Genomic DNA, 14,733 nt, shown 5'->3' on the forward strand with positions numbered 1-14,733 from the left:
ACTTCATTTAATATCTCACGAAAAAGGGACCAATTACCTTTGGAGTTGATAAATGTAGGGACGTAGGGTTTGGGAGTGTAGCATAAATCTTGAAATGATGTAAGAATTGCACAATGATCAGATTGGAGAGACGACCCCTTTGCCATCTGAACTAAATCATAATATGAAGAAGGACCTAGAAGCAAATCTATAGTTGAGAAAGAGTTAGAAGAAATATTATACCTGGTCTGAAAGTCAAATGGAGTGAAAATCAAGGTGTCAGGAAAATTGGACAATATGTACTCTATTCCTCTTCCTGCTTTGTTGCTACCTGCTGATTGTTCCCAGAGAGGACTGTGGGCATTAAAATCACCAAAAATAAAGGTATTATTACCTGATAATTCTGTTTCCAAGATACTTTGGATGTCCTTACTCCCACATGGATTATAAAAGGATTTTATGGCAAGATGGTTACCATTAGCTAAGGTAATTAATATGCCTACAACATCTATTTCATCCCTGTAGATAGTTAAGGGTTGAGGGGAGTGTTGGATTGAATCATGAACAAAAATTGCCACACCCCCTCCCTTTCTGTTAGTTGATCTATCCTTCCTGTAGCACTTGTACCCAGGCATTTTGATTTTCTTGTACTGATGAAGATTAGTCTCTTGTAGACAAATAATTCCAATTCTCTTATCATTTGCACATTGGATAAGATCAGCAAGTTTATTTGAATTTAAAGAGACGCAATTCCATTGTAGGATCTGTAGCTTAGTTAACATAGGAAGGGTTGAATAGGTGACCTGCATGATATTTTGAGAGAATGGATGATAATTCTGTTCCTATTTCATTGAAAATAGAATTGGAAAAGTAGTATTCTGCAATTTCTTTTGTTATACTGGCTTTTTTATCTTTAGCCATATTTGATTGTAATATTAGGTCCACTGATGCAACATATTTAATTAAATTAGTAATATGAGGTCCAACTCTATCTTGCATAGTTATGGCTTGAGTAGAAATATTAGGAAAAGCTGCCACTCTTTCAGACCAAGATTTAGGCTTAGTTTTAGGATTGTTGAGGGATGGACTAGCTTCAGCCACCTTGGGATGCTCCTTAGCCAATGGAGGGTAAGAAGTCTCAGTAGGAGGTATGAGTGCCTGATTTGGGTGGTTCTTGTGGACCTGTAGCCAGGGTTTTTGAGGAAGGGCTAAATTCCCTTCTTTGGCCTCATTAACTCTTGGACCTGATGGTACTTTTGACCGCTTGGCCAGCTCCATTGCAGCTATTGGGAAAGGAACATTTTCTTGAAGAGCAATCTTTAAAACTTTAGCTCGTTGAACATATTTAGGACATGAATTGTGATCTGTTGATTGATGTCTACCATCACAGTTTGTACATCTAGGCACTTCAGTGCATCTACTTTCTGTAGACAAGGAGTGATTACCAAGGCAATTAGGGCACCCTGGCACAGAAGAAGAACAATACTTAGATGAGTGACCAAGCTTAAAACATTTTGAGCATTGAAGAGGTTTTTCTTGGTATATTTTATGAGCTTTTTGCTGACCAAAAAGGAATACTGAGTCAAATTGGGAACTAGCAGGTAAGATAAAGAGGACACTCTTACTACTTCTTGTTCCCTTAGAATCTAGTTTGCCCATACGATGAACATCCAGAACCTCCAGCATTTCCCCCTTATTGTTCATAAGGCCATCTTTCAAGTCGTCATTTGACAGTTCCAATGGTATGTTGTACAGTACTATTTTCTGAGAATTTTTCAGGGTTGGTTTCCACCATTCAGGTGTAACAGGGATATTGCCAATTTTATTTAGGCTAAGGGCTTTGTAGGCTTCTTTTCTGTCTAGAAACATAACCATTAGTGAACCATCTCTGTTCACATTCACAGTGAAGTTGCATCTAAAAGTTTTGAAAAGATTCATTCTAATGTTAGTAATATTTTTGATAGAGAAGGATTGATCTTTTACTGTTGGAGCAAAAAGGATAATGGATTTGTCCTTTATCTCCACAGCTGGATTTGGGTTTGAGAGTCCCATTATTTCAGGAGGACTCATAGAAGGTTTTTTTCGTTTCTGTTTTCTGCCTACTGTCTGAAAATCCTCATTTAGCAGGTTTTCAGTTTCAGAGATAGGTGGCTCAGAGACAGTTATCATGGTTTCATTCAGGCTATCATCATTGGATATTGGAGATACAACAATAGGAATATCAGCTTCTGATAACCAATTAGATGCTTGGCCCCCTTCCCTGAGGGGGCTAGAAGTGTTAGGAAACATTGGGTTCAGGAAAGGGAAATTCCAGAAACTCTAACCACACAATAGATTTATATGAAAAGGCAAAATAATACTTCTCAAACAAAAGGAGTAGCAAGAGCTTTAATTCCTTTCACTCAGAAAATAAATGAAATCAATAATATAAATTTTTCATCAATTGATTTCTTCTTTTCTTCTTCCTTCTTTTCTTTTTCAATATTTAACAAGGATGTAAGTAATTCAAATAATAAGTGTCATGGATGATACAAATGCCAGCTTACCCCTGGCAGTATGGCTGGTTTTCTTTTGCTAAAGTTGACATTCTTTATCATTTGTTTCAGTGCAAGAATGTCAAAAAATGTAGCGTTCTCTAAGAGATGGATATATGAGAGAGAAACGCTCTCACATGCTGACAAAGAGTGGATCAGCAGCAGTGAAGGAGAAGAAGCCCTGGAAATGGTACAACCACATGATCTTCCTGAGTGACCATATTTCATTTAGACCAACACAGTAAAACTTTGAGTTACCAATTAGGGTAAGTAAATTCAGCAGTTTGTTAATTAGTAAATATGATGTGAAGGTAGAAAATTCTGCCCTACTTTACACTTCTTACCATGATAATAAACATGGAGAAATTGTTTTAGTTATTTCTGATTAAACGAGTGTGGCAAATTCTAGCTGGACCCAGTGGAGTGGCATTTTGCTATGAATATTTCTTCCAACTTTCATTCAAATCTGATACTCCTTTCAAAAGTAATGCAAACACACTGAAAGACTCAGCGTTTGCCTGATTTTACTTAAGGTCTTCATATCAGAGTTTAATATTATTAATGGTGTCAGGCATCTTTGTTTCAACTTTCATTTAAATCTGGCACTCCATTCACTACTATGCTATCAAACAAAACTTAAAACCATATCTCCCTCTCCCTTTTTGACCTGGGATCTAAATCACAGAATCTAAATTTTATTCAAAGCCATCACTCCACTGGTTAATTATTCTAAACATAGCAAAAAACTCAACTTTTTTAACTCTTTAAACACCCTTGCCCTTGCCCTATTTGAGCTATTCAATCTCACAACTTGGAATTATGTGTCATGTTGGGCATATTTTCTCAAATTCTTGATCAACGTTACAACTCCATAAGTTAGAATAAACTAAATCAATATTTAAACTTTTTCAATGTTTAAATCCGACTTTTCCTTGCCCTACTTGAGCTAGAGTCTTCTTATCATAACTGAATGTGTCACAATGCAAGGCATATCTGGTTTCATTTTCTAATAAATCTGCCAACACTTTTAAGAGGTATACCAAGCAAGAAACTCCTTTTTATTTCAACTCTTAAAACTCCCTCCTCTTTGCCTTTTTATGGCACTTGGGGCCATAAAAATAGAAAAAATTGAAGTATTTTTAACTTACTAACGGTTGATCAGATCTTAATGAAATTGGATGTTTGGAAGGATATCGTGTCTCAGAGGTGTTATTTTAAATCCTGACCGGATCTGGTGACATTGGGGGGGGAGGAGTTAGGTACTTTTATCTTACGAATGGGTGATCAGATCTCAATGAAATTTGATACTTAGAAGGATAGCGTGTCTCAAAGCTCTTATTTTAAATCCCGACTGGATCTGGTGACATTGGGGGGAGTTTGGGGTGGGGGAACCTAAAATCATGGAAAACGCTTAGATTGGAGGGATTGGGGTAAAAATTGTTGGGGAAAATAAGCAGAAGTCTTAGATACGTGATATACATAATTGGAACGGATCTGCTCTATTGGGGGGGGGGGTTAATTATGAAAAATTAGATCAAATGACGTATTTTGAACTTTGACTATTGAATCAACTGTTTCAAGTATGCAATCAATAGGTGAGTTAAAAATACGCCAGCGTGCAGCTAAGATTCCAAATGTGTTTTCTACAACCAAGCGAGCTCGAGACAAACGGTAATTGTAGACCCTTTTCTGTCTGTCAGCTACACTCAAGCCACCTGGAAATGGTCTCATTATGTTCTTTTTCAAGGGGAATGCCTCGTCAGCTACGAAAACCTGTGGTAAGATGGTCCCATTAGGGATGGGCTTAGGCTCAGGAGTTTCAATTGTTCCGTTCAGAATGGCACGCCCAAACGATGACCTGGCAAATATACTTGAGTCACCAGCACTACCCTCTGCTCCAACGTCTACAAACTGAAACTTATAGTCAGCATCAACAACTGCCATCAGTACAACACTAAAGAATGTCTTGTGGCAGAAATACGTAGAGCCACTGTTTTCTGGGCATCTCAACCTGATATATTTTCCATCAATTGCTCCTATGCAATTTGGAAAGTTCCACCGCCTCAGAAACTTGTCAGCGATTGTCTGGAACGTGGATTGGGTTGGTGGCTTCAAACATTGACTTTTCATGCTAGTCCAAATGGCCTCTGTCGTTTCTGCCACTATAAGAGTCACTGTCGAACGGCCAATCAAATAGTAGGACAAAGACCTCTTTGACTCTCCTGTAGCAAGATGCCTGATCGTCAGTGCAAGTCTCGTAGCTGCTGTAATAGGTCTCCTCCAATTGGTATGTTTCTTCTCAATCTTACTTTTAACAATTGCTAAGAGTTCCTTGAATTTTGTAGGAGTCATTCTAAGGTATTCGAAATACCATTGTGGATCTTCCTTTTCTAGATCCTGCGCCAATTTGCTGAAGACACCATCTGTTTCTCTTTTTCTAAGGAGTGGTCTGACCCACCACCTCCGTGTAGCTTGTTTTGCACTTCCATATAGCTGCCCCTATAAGAAACAAAGAATATAAACATAGGTCTCTATTAAAAGAAAGCTGGAATAGGTCTTTGATAGTGAACATTTTAAAGCCCTTGACAAGCATAGTGAAACAGGAAACACTTATAATTGTTGCAAAATAGCAAAGGGCAAACTACAATTTTTTTTAAATCCATTATTTTTCTTAGTTGTTTTTCTGTAGATGAGGTTATTATGAGCCTTTTGTAGTATAGCCTGTACCCAGCTTTGTTTAGTGATTGATACCGGGATGTAAAGCAGTAACTTACTTTCAAGACTTAAGAGACTTTCATACATTTAGCATAGCCTGTATCCCAGCTTTGTTTAGTGGTTAATACCGGGATGTAAAGCAGTAACTTACTTTCAAGACTTAAGAGACTTGCATACATTTAGAAAAAGCTACATGCAACCTGATCTAAATAAAGATGCTATTGTAGAGTATCAAAGAGAAGCCTACAAGTATATCCCAATTGCAGTAAAGGCACATTACAAAGAACAAGAACCTACAAGAACAGGTTCATAGAATACCGTTGGAGTGGTAAAGAAACTAGAAATTGCAAAAATTAAGATAAAGAACTGAGAAGAAGATTAAAAAGAAACTTTGAAAATTGGAAGTACAGTACTAAGTGCATACAGCAAGTAATATTAGCAAATTAATAAGATCATAGCTGCACTTTTTTTCTCTCATGCTTGTTAAACTAACACATCCATTTTGCAACAGTTGTGCACCAGGCTCTTTGGATGATTCTTCTGCCCAGGGAAATCCCATAGAGGAGTAAATAATTACTGTCTAGGAGAATCTGATTTTGGAAGGAAAACCTTTGAATATCTCTGTCTAGAAAACTGTAAGTCCTGTTACCTATTCTATTGAACTAGAAGAGGGTAAGGGAGGTGTCACTGATCAAGTTAATACTTTCTTAGGTCTGTAGAACCAGTGGGGTCCAGAAGGTTTTCTGGATGACCACTTTTTTGATAGGTGATAATCCCAGGGGCTGATGGCCTGCTCTAGGTGACCTCTCTGTGAACTGATAACCCAGACAGGGTCATCAGTCCATAGAGATGTTACCCAGATTTAGAAAATAGGCCATCACTCTATAGACTGATTACCCATATTCCAGACTAGGTCAACACTTTATAGAGAGATCACCCAGACTTCAAGAATGAGCCACCAATCCCTAAAATAATGACCTGTTAAATGAGTGGTTACCCAGAAAAACTTGTGGACCCCACTGTCTAGAACAAATATTTCTATTTTCCAGCTTCATTCATCCCTGGCAAAAGATTCTAAAAAAAAATGGTGACCCAGCTTTAGGTATATATCCTACGTAATCCTAAAAGCAACAGCTTGCCTGCTTTCTTCGTTTACTCAGTAGATAAAGTGCAATAGCATTTTCTGAGTTTGGCTTAACACTCTCATTGCTTCAGCTTGAGAACCTGATTTGAATTCTTCTAGAGTTTTAAATTCTTCTAAGGAGTTATGTTAATATTCTTCTTGCTGATCATTATAATTGTTTTTTTTTTAATTCCTTCTGTTTAAAGCATTTTAGAGAGATTCTAAGCCATCCATGGGCATATTGCTGCCACAAATAATTTTGCTCAAATGAGCTGGTGGAAAACAGATAGAACATAAATTTTTTTTTTTTATTATTATTTCAAGACTAGAATATCTCAAAACTAAGCATTGATATTGCTGATTGTGTCTTAAGTAAATACAATCCCTGATGGAGTTTTGTTGATATCTGTCTTAAAATTAATTTGTCTAAATAAAATAAACGTTGTTTATGGGACAACAGTGAAAATGGCAGAAAAATATGATTTGAGTCTTTTTTTCAATATTTACTTTTTTCAAATAATTGTTGTTCTCTGGTCACATTTGTGTTCCTTCCTAAAGTGGCTAGCACTCTAGTTTGAGATTCCTTAGTCCAAGGGGCGCATGTTGAATTTCTGGCATCACCAGTTTATTTGGTTTGGGACAGGGGTCAGTGATGTGACTCTCTAAGCTCAGCCAGAATTGGCCCAACTTTAAAAGGGTACCTAGAGAAATCTGGGGATAGTAAGCAGGAAGGGCATGCAAAAGCATAGAATGGCTGGCACCTAGCTTCCTATTGTACTTCCTGGCTAAAGGAACACCTGGTCCTTTACTGGCCTACTGACTTAGCCATAGAAGCTTTCTTTTAAACCCATTAAATATATGTACAAAGGAAGAAATGCCTGTACAGGGGTCTTCCTTTCCAATGAATTGTTGATGTGTAGACAAGAGTGTGGGTCATGAGAGATGGCTGGTGAATGTAATGGGGGGTGAGTGTTTTGCAAGGTCTACAAATGTTGAGCATTGCTCAGGTTGGCAACTGAGCACAAAAGTAAAATTTTGTGGATGGTTTTTCTTTGTGACTGTTATACTTATGTAATGTCAAGTATTTTCAAGTTGATCTTCATTGTTTTGTTTTTATTGCCATGGCCGTAGGACTTTAGCGTAGTAAAACCTTTTTATGTCCATCCATTTTCTTTAAACAGACAAGAGTTCTATGTTTCCTAGCTTCAATAAATTTATATGCAAGTTTGAGACCACAGGTTACAAATTAGGTCAAAACTTGCAAATGGAACTATGATATGACTAATTAATTTCTAAGGAATGTATATCAATTTAAAGATTAAAAAAACAATCATGCAGAAAACAACTCGAGAAATAAATAAAAGTATCCCTTCACCACCATTTAATGACTTGTCACAAATGTAGGTCATTCTTAAGATTGAAATGAACAAAGCTGCAATTATGAATCTTTTTCTTTAAAGAAACTGAAGGGGGAAACCTCGAAGCTTTGACAAATTCAATCTGACTTTTGGGCTCTTTTCAATGGGAACTTTCTTTGGATTTTTTTCCAACCAAGTAAAAACAGCAGAGACAGCATAAGGTATAAGTGACTTGCTAACATTTAGAAAAAGCTACATTCAACCTGATCTGAATAAGGATGCTATTGTACAGTAGCAAAGAGAAGCCGACAGGTATATCCAAAATGCAGTAAAGGCATATTACAAAGATCAAGAACAGGTTCATAGAATTCCATTGCAGTGGTAAAGAAACAAGAAAATTACAAAAATTAAGGTAAAAAAGAACTGAGAAAAAGATTAACAAGAAACTATGAAAATTGCAAGTACAGTATTAAGTGCATACAGCAAGTAATATTAGCAAATTAAGATCATAGCTGCACTTTTTTTCTTTCTTGCTTGTTAAACTGACTTATCCATCTAGCAACAGTTGTGCACCAGGTTCTTTGGATGATTCGTCTGCCCAGGGAAACTCCATAGAAAATTAAATAATTAATGTCTAGGATAATTATATTTTGGAAGGAAAACCTTTGAATATCTCTGTCTAGAAAACTGTAAGTCCTGTCACCTATTCTACTGAACTATAAGAAGGTCAAGTAGGTGTCAGTGATCAACTTAATACTTTCTTAGGGTCTGTAGAACCAAGGGGGTCCACATGTTTTTCCCGATGACCACTTTTTTGATAGGTAATAATTCCAGGGACTGATAGCCCATCCTTCAATTGTACAAATCTAAGGTGACCTCTCTAAGAACTGATGGCCTGGACTAGGTGACCTCTCTGTGAGCTGATAACCCAACCTGGGGCATCAGTCCATAGAGAGGATTTAGAGAATAGGCAATCACTCTATAGACTGATCACCCACATTCCAAACTAGGTCATCAGTCCATAGAGAGTTCACCCAGATTTTAAGAATAGGCCATCAACCATTAGAATAATGGCCTGTCAAGAGAGTGGTTACCCAAAAAAACTTGTGGACTCCACTGTCTAGAGCTGAAATATTTCTATTTTCCAGCTTCATTCATCCCTGTCATACAGGATTCTCCAAAAAACTGGTGACCCAACTTTAGCTATATATCCTATGTAAACCTAAAAGCGACAACTTGCCTACTTTCTTCGCTTACTCAGTAGATACGCTGCAATAGTCTTCTTCTGGATTTGGCTTAATGCTTTCATTGCTTCAGTTTGAAAATCTGATTTGAAAAATCGTGTCCGATTTGACGCAGCAGTGGGAACTTTGGAATAGAGCTTGTCGCAGCGACGCAAAAGTCTGCGTTTCAGTGTGAACACTCCATCCGATTCTGTCGTACGTCTCTTCCGACAGAAAAAAAAAATCGTGGCGGGATTGACGCAGCAGTGTGAACTAAGGGTAAGAAGTTTATTATCCTCTTCTAATTCTATTGTAAATTTTAAATCCCCTCCCCAAATATTAAGATGTTCTAAAAAACTTTTTAATTCCTCCACCCCATAGTTCCATACTGAAATTATGTCATCCATATATATATGGAACATACCATATGTTCCAGGTTTTGAGTCACCAACATTGTTGTGAGTCACCAACAAGTGCTTTTCGAAGACCATTCTTCGAAGGACTTCGAAGACCACACTGCCTTTCCATGACGAAAGTAAAACAGATTCAAAATTAAACACTTTACTGAAAGATGAAAAAACATACAAAAAACTTTCTTTTGACCTGACGGAATCATACACAAAGAAGTTTAAGAACGAGTTAAAGAGTTTGAAGGAAGAAGGGAAGATTACACCTCAACTTTTTTACAAATTCTTACCAAAAGGTTCTTTCGCCCCAAATTATATGGACTTCCAAAGATACATAAGCCAAATCTGCCATTACGATCAATTGTTGCGAGTCACCAACAAGTGCTCTGAGTAAGTGGCTAGTGTCATTGTATAAACCACTCATGTCTACACAAATTTCTTACATTAAGAATTCGTCAAAACTTATAAAAAACTAAAAGAAGTTGAGATTTTTTCAAATTCTATAATTTCAAGTTTCGACATAGTGTCAATGTATACGAGTATTAATGTAAAAGCCGCAGCAATTCTTCTTGAGAGAAAGATACTAAGAAATTTGGACTTAATTAGTGGTGAAAAAGTTATGGAAGTCGGTGTAAATATGAATTTAGTTAGGTTGTGCAACATGTTCTCCTATTTTTTTCAATTCAGAGGGTTTTTTTTCGAACAAGTAAATGGTTTACCCATGGGGGCCCCTTTAAGTCCTTTATTAGCAAATTGTTTCGTAGAAAATATTGAAACAATAGCGTTAGATTCATACTTTTTAAAACATAAATTTTGGGGGAGATATATGGATGACATAATTTCAGTATGGAATTATGGGGTGGAGGAATTAAAAAGTTTTTTAGAACATCTTAATTTTTGGGGAGGAGATTTAAAATTTGCAATATATTTAGAAGAGGATAATAAACTTCCTTTTCTAGATGTCCTTCTTTTAAAAAATGAAAATAGTCTGGATTTTAAGATTTACAGAAAACCTACTAACAATAACAGATTTTTGTCGTTTTTCTCCGGTCATACTCGCCAATTAAAAATTGGTTTAATCATGTCCTTAACTGACCTCATTTTTAGAATTTGTTCTCCAAAATTCATTGAGGAGGAATTATTGTTGTTAAAAGAGATTTTAATAAGTAACCATTATCCGGGTTGGTTAATTGACCAGACTTTTTCGAAAAGAAGGAAAAAATTTCTAGAATGTCTGACGATATTCTGGAAACAACATAAAAGAAATATATTTTTTGTTCTCTACCATATGTTCCAGGTTTGAGTGAAAAACTTAAAAGAATTTTACAAAATAATGGTTTAAAGGTAGCTTTAAGAAGTAGTAATACTTTAGCTAGTTTTTTAAATTCTGGAAAGGATCGGACTTCCGTAGAGCAACAAAGTGGGATTTATAAAATCCCATGTACTTGTGGAAGCTCTAATGTGGGACGTACTAACCAGAATTTAAATATTTAAATTCTGAATTTATATATATAGAATTTATATATATATTTAAGAATTTATATATATATATATATATATATATATATATATATATATATATATATATATATATATATATATATATATATATATATATACTTTAGCCTCAGGACAACGAAGAAGTTTTCGTAGAAACTTCGAAAGAGGCTCATTTCTTTAGGAATTGAAAGGGTCTATTGCCCTTTTTAATAGTCGAAATTGATTGGGGGGCAACTAACCCATCTCCCACACCTACCATTTCCCAAATCACGTTCAGTCAAAATTTTGATATAGCCATTTGTTTCAACGTAGATGAAAGATCAGAAAATTTTGTCTTTGAGGATGACAATCCTCCAGAGCCCTTAAGACAAGAGTTGTAATCTATACCCTGGGGACATTTAATTTTCATATAGAAAGGGTGATCATCTAAACTTCGGAGGAGGCTCATTGGATTGCTAATCGGAAGTATATGTGCGCTTTTTGAGATTTAAAGTGACCAGAGGATGGATACCTCCCCCTCCCCACACACACCTCGTGTCTACCCACTCCCCTACACCCCCCATTTTCCCAAACGCCTCCAATCAAAACTTAGAGATAATGTTTTTTGTTGTAGATGAAGGGTCCGGAAATTATGTCTGTGACGAAGACAACCCCCCTCCCCCACAGCTCTCAGAGAAGGGGTTGTAAGTTATGTCCCGAGGGTATATATTGCCTTTGTAGAAAGAGTGGTCGTATATGCTCTGAAGGGGACTAATTAGATTGGTAAGTTCTAGTGCCCTTTTTAGAGTCAAAGTGATCAGAGCGCAGCTACCACACACGTCGTGTTTTCCAGAGATACATGTAATATAAATTTTAGATAGTCCTTTTATTCAAAATAGTCGAAATATCATGTAATAAGGCTTTTGGAGTTTATACAAACAACCAGAGCCTGTGGGCGATGGTTGTAAGTTAGGCCCCTGGGGCATTTAATGTTCTGATGCCAGGGATGGCTATTTAAACTTTAGAGGTCGCTCATTTGGTTGTAATTTGAAGTTATAGTTCCTTTAATGAGTCAAAAGTGATAGAGGTACACTAGCCCCCCCCCCCCAACTACCCTTCGTTTCATCAAATGAATCTTGCGAAATTTTTTGATGTCAATCTTGATTAACTAGGCCAAAGTTCATGTAACGAGGCTTTTAAGGTTGATACAAACCATCACAGTCCTGGAGGAAGGACTTTAAGTAATGCCCAGTGAGCATCAAAAAATTTAGCTCAAAATGACTGAATAAATTAATTTGGAACTTTCAGGAAATGATAAGTGAGATCATATCAATCATAGATAGTGCCTAAGTAAAGAACAATATTGGTAAAAATGTATTATTATTGTTATTTTTTTTTTTTAGACCAGGGCACTTCGTATCGAAGGAATTAACGTAGAAACTTCGTTAAGGACTCATTCAATTGGAAATTGAAGGGTCCAGTGCGCGTTTTAATAGTCGAAAGTGATAGGAGTGCAACCACCCTCAACCCTCATTTTATTCCAAATCCATTGTGTCAAAACTTAGATAACCGTTTTGTTTAGCGTAGTTTAAAAGTCCAGAAATTGTGTCTTTGAGGATGAAAACCTCTCTCCCCCACTGCCCTTTGGGCAAGGGTTGAAGTTTAATCCTTGGGGGCATGTAAGGCTTTTATAAAAAGGATGGTCATATAAACTTCGGAGGAGGATTATTGGATTGATACTGAGAAGTTCTAGTGCCCATTTTAAAAGTAGTGATCGGAGGGCAGATACCTCCCCTCACCTCGTATTTTCCTAAAGTGCGTCTGATAGAAATTTTAAGATAGTCATTTTGTTCAAAATGATCCAATAACAAGGCTTTTGGGGTTGAAACAAACCCCCAGATCCTTGGGGCAAGGGTTGTAAGCTATGCCCAGGGGGCATTTAAGGTTTTTATGGAAGGTATGGTTGTATAAACCGTAGGAGTGAGAGTCTTAAATGATGGGGAATATTAGCCCCCCCATCAACAAACCCCTTTTTACAAAATGTAGCTCATTTGATTTGAAATTTGGAAGTTATAGTAACTTTTTCAATAGCCAAAAGTGATTTGAGAGTAAAAAGCCCAACCCCACCCACCCACGCGTATCATTTCGCGAAAGACCACCAATTAAAATTTGGAGATATCAATATTGCTCATCGTAGTTGAATGGTCTTGAAACTATTTCTTTGAAGATAACACCCCCAACGCCACAGGATAACACGCCGCAACCCTCCCTCCCCCCACACATACACCCATAATTAAGCCCAAACACCTGCAGTCAAAACTTGGATTGAGCAATTTTGTTCATCTCAGTTGAACGGTCCTGAAATTATATTTGTGAGGATAAAAGCCCCACCCAGCTCTCAGGGAAAGGGTTGTAAGCTATATCTAAGGGACATATAAGGTATGCATAGAATGGGTGGTCGTATATGCTTTGGAGGGGACTCACTGGATTGGTTATTAGAAGTTCTAGTGACATTTTAAGAGTCAAAGTAATCAGAGCACAAACACCCTCGACACACGTCGTGTTTTCCCGAGATCCATCGAATAGAAATTTTAAGACAGTCAGTCTATTTAAAACAGTTCAAACATCATATATCAAGGCTTTTGGGGTTGATAAAAATTACCAGAGCTTGGGGGTGATGGTTGTAATATATACCCTTGGGGTATTAAAGGCTCTAATGGAAGGGATGATTGTTTATACTTTAGAGGTGGCTCATTTGGTTAGAATTGGAAGTTCTGGCTCCCTTTTAAGAGTTAAAAGTGATGAAGATCAACTTGTTCCTCCCCCCAACTATTCCTCTTTTAACCAAACGTATCTCATTGAAATTTCTCTTTTGTTTAAAATAGTCCAAAGAACATATAACAATGCTTCCAGGGTTGACACAACCCCCGCAGAACATTAGGGAAAGAGTTATAAGTTATCCCCGGAAGAGAATATAAGGATTTTATGGAATAGGCTGTCGTATAAAATTCAGATGGGTCTCATTTGATTTGAAATCGGAAGTTATAGAGGTCTTTTTAAGAGTTGAAGTTTCTTAGAGCAACCAAGCCCCTCCCACCACGCCCATTATTTCCCAAAACAAAAGCATTTCCCAACGCAGATGACGGAAGACCAAACGCTAGATTATTTCCGACACAAAACGTAAGACTTCGGTGATAAGGAAGTTTTCACAAGGGAGATTTATATAGGTATTTAACAATTGTTATTTACCAAAAATTATATTATCGTGACTGTCACACTTGAATTTACCCGATTATACCTTTTACACAAACCTATGATTTTGTTTTCAGCGTATTTTAACTAAGTTTTTCTTTTTATTTAGTATCTTTTGAGTATTGTCAACATAGTTTATCTTTAATATTTCAATGTCGAAAACCCCAAATAATCTTTTTTTTGGCTAAAATACGCATAAACAAATCTATTTTCAAGTCTTTGGTTTATAATGGACAGGTTAGACTAATCCTGGTGTCGCTAGTTCTTTGGTTTGGAACGGGTACAAGCGCGTACGCAGAATTTTTTTTTTGGAGTGGGGGGGGGCAAAATTTTCCAAACCACAGATATAAAGTAGTACTTTTTTTATTTTGTAATGCAAAAAGCAAGTATATCGAAAAATGCAGATTAACTTTAACCTGTAGTATTGTAGCGGATGGGGGGAAGAAGACTGAAGCCTCAAAAGTACGTATTAGGCTAAGGTTATGTTTATAGCGATTTAGAACCAGTGATTAATCTATTATATCCCACTGAAAGGGAAATTTTGGGGTTATCAGTGCAATGTGGGTGCTGTGGGGGTTAGTTCTTCAATTGCAAAAACGTAGATTTTAATGAAAAATTATAGCGTCCAAAATTGATCCATTAAAAGCTGTACTTTATCCTGAA

The 14,733-nt window shown here is 36.8% G+C and overlaps 2 protein-coding genes across 5 annotated transcripts in view; both read right to left on the bottom strand.

The window, feature by feature from the left end:
• Positions 1-14,733, bottom strand: part of LOC136031803 (26S proteasome non-ATPase regulatory subunit 13-like) — a 181,887-nt gene that overhangs the window by 71,944 nt on the left and 95,210 nt on the right. The window lies entirely within an intron of this gene.
• LOC136031804 (uncharacterized) overlaps positions 3,189-14,733 on the bottom strand; it is a 43,647-nt gene continuing 32,102 nt past the window's right edge. For all 3 annotated transcript variants that reach the window (XM_065711607.1, XM_065711608.1, XM_065711610.1), the window contains exon 3: positions 3,189-5,012. In XM_065711607.1, the coding sequence (XP_065567679.1) occupies positions 4,029-4,865 (837 nt within the window). In that variant the 5' untranslated portion in view covers positions 4,866-5,012 and the 3' untranslated portion in view covers positions 3,189-4,028. The remainder of the gene's footprint in view (positions 5,013-14,733) is intronic.

This window comes from Artemia franciscana, chromosome 10, assembly GCF_032884065.1.
Source record: "Artemia franciscana chromosome 10, ASM3288406v1, whole genome shotgun sequence".
Lineage (NCBI taxonomy): Eukaryota > Metazoa > Arthropoda > Branchiopoda > Anostraca > Artemiidae > Artemia > Artemia franciscana.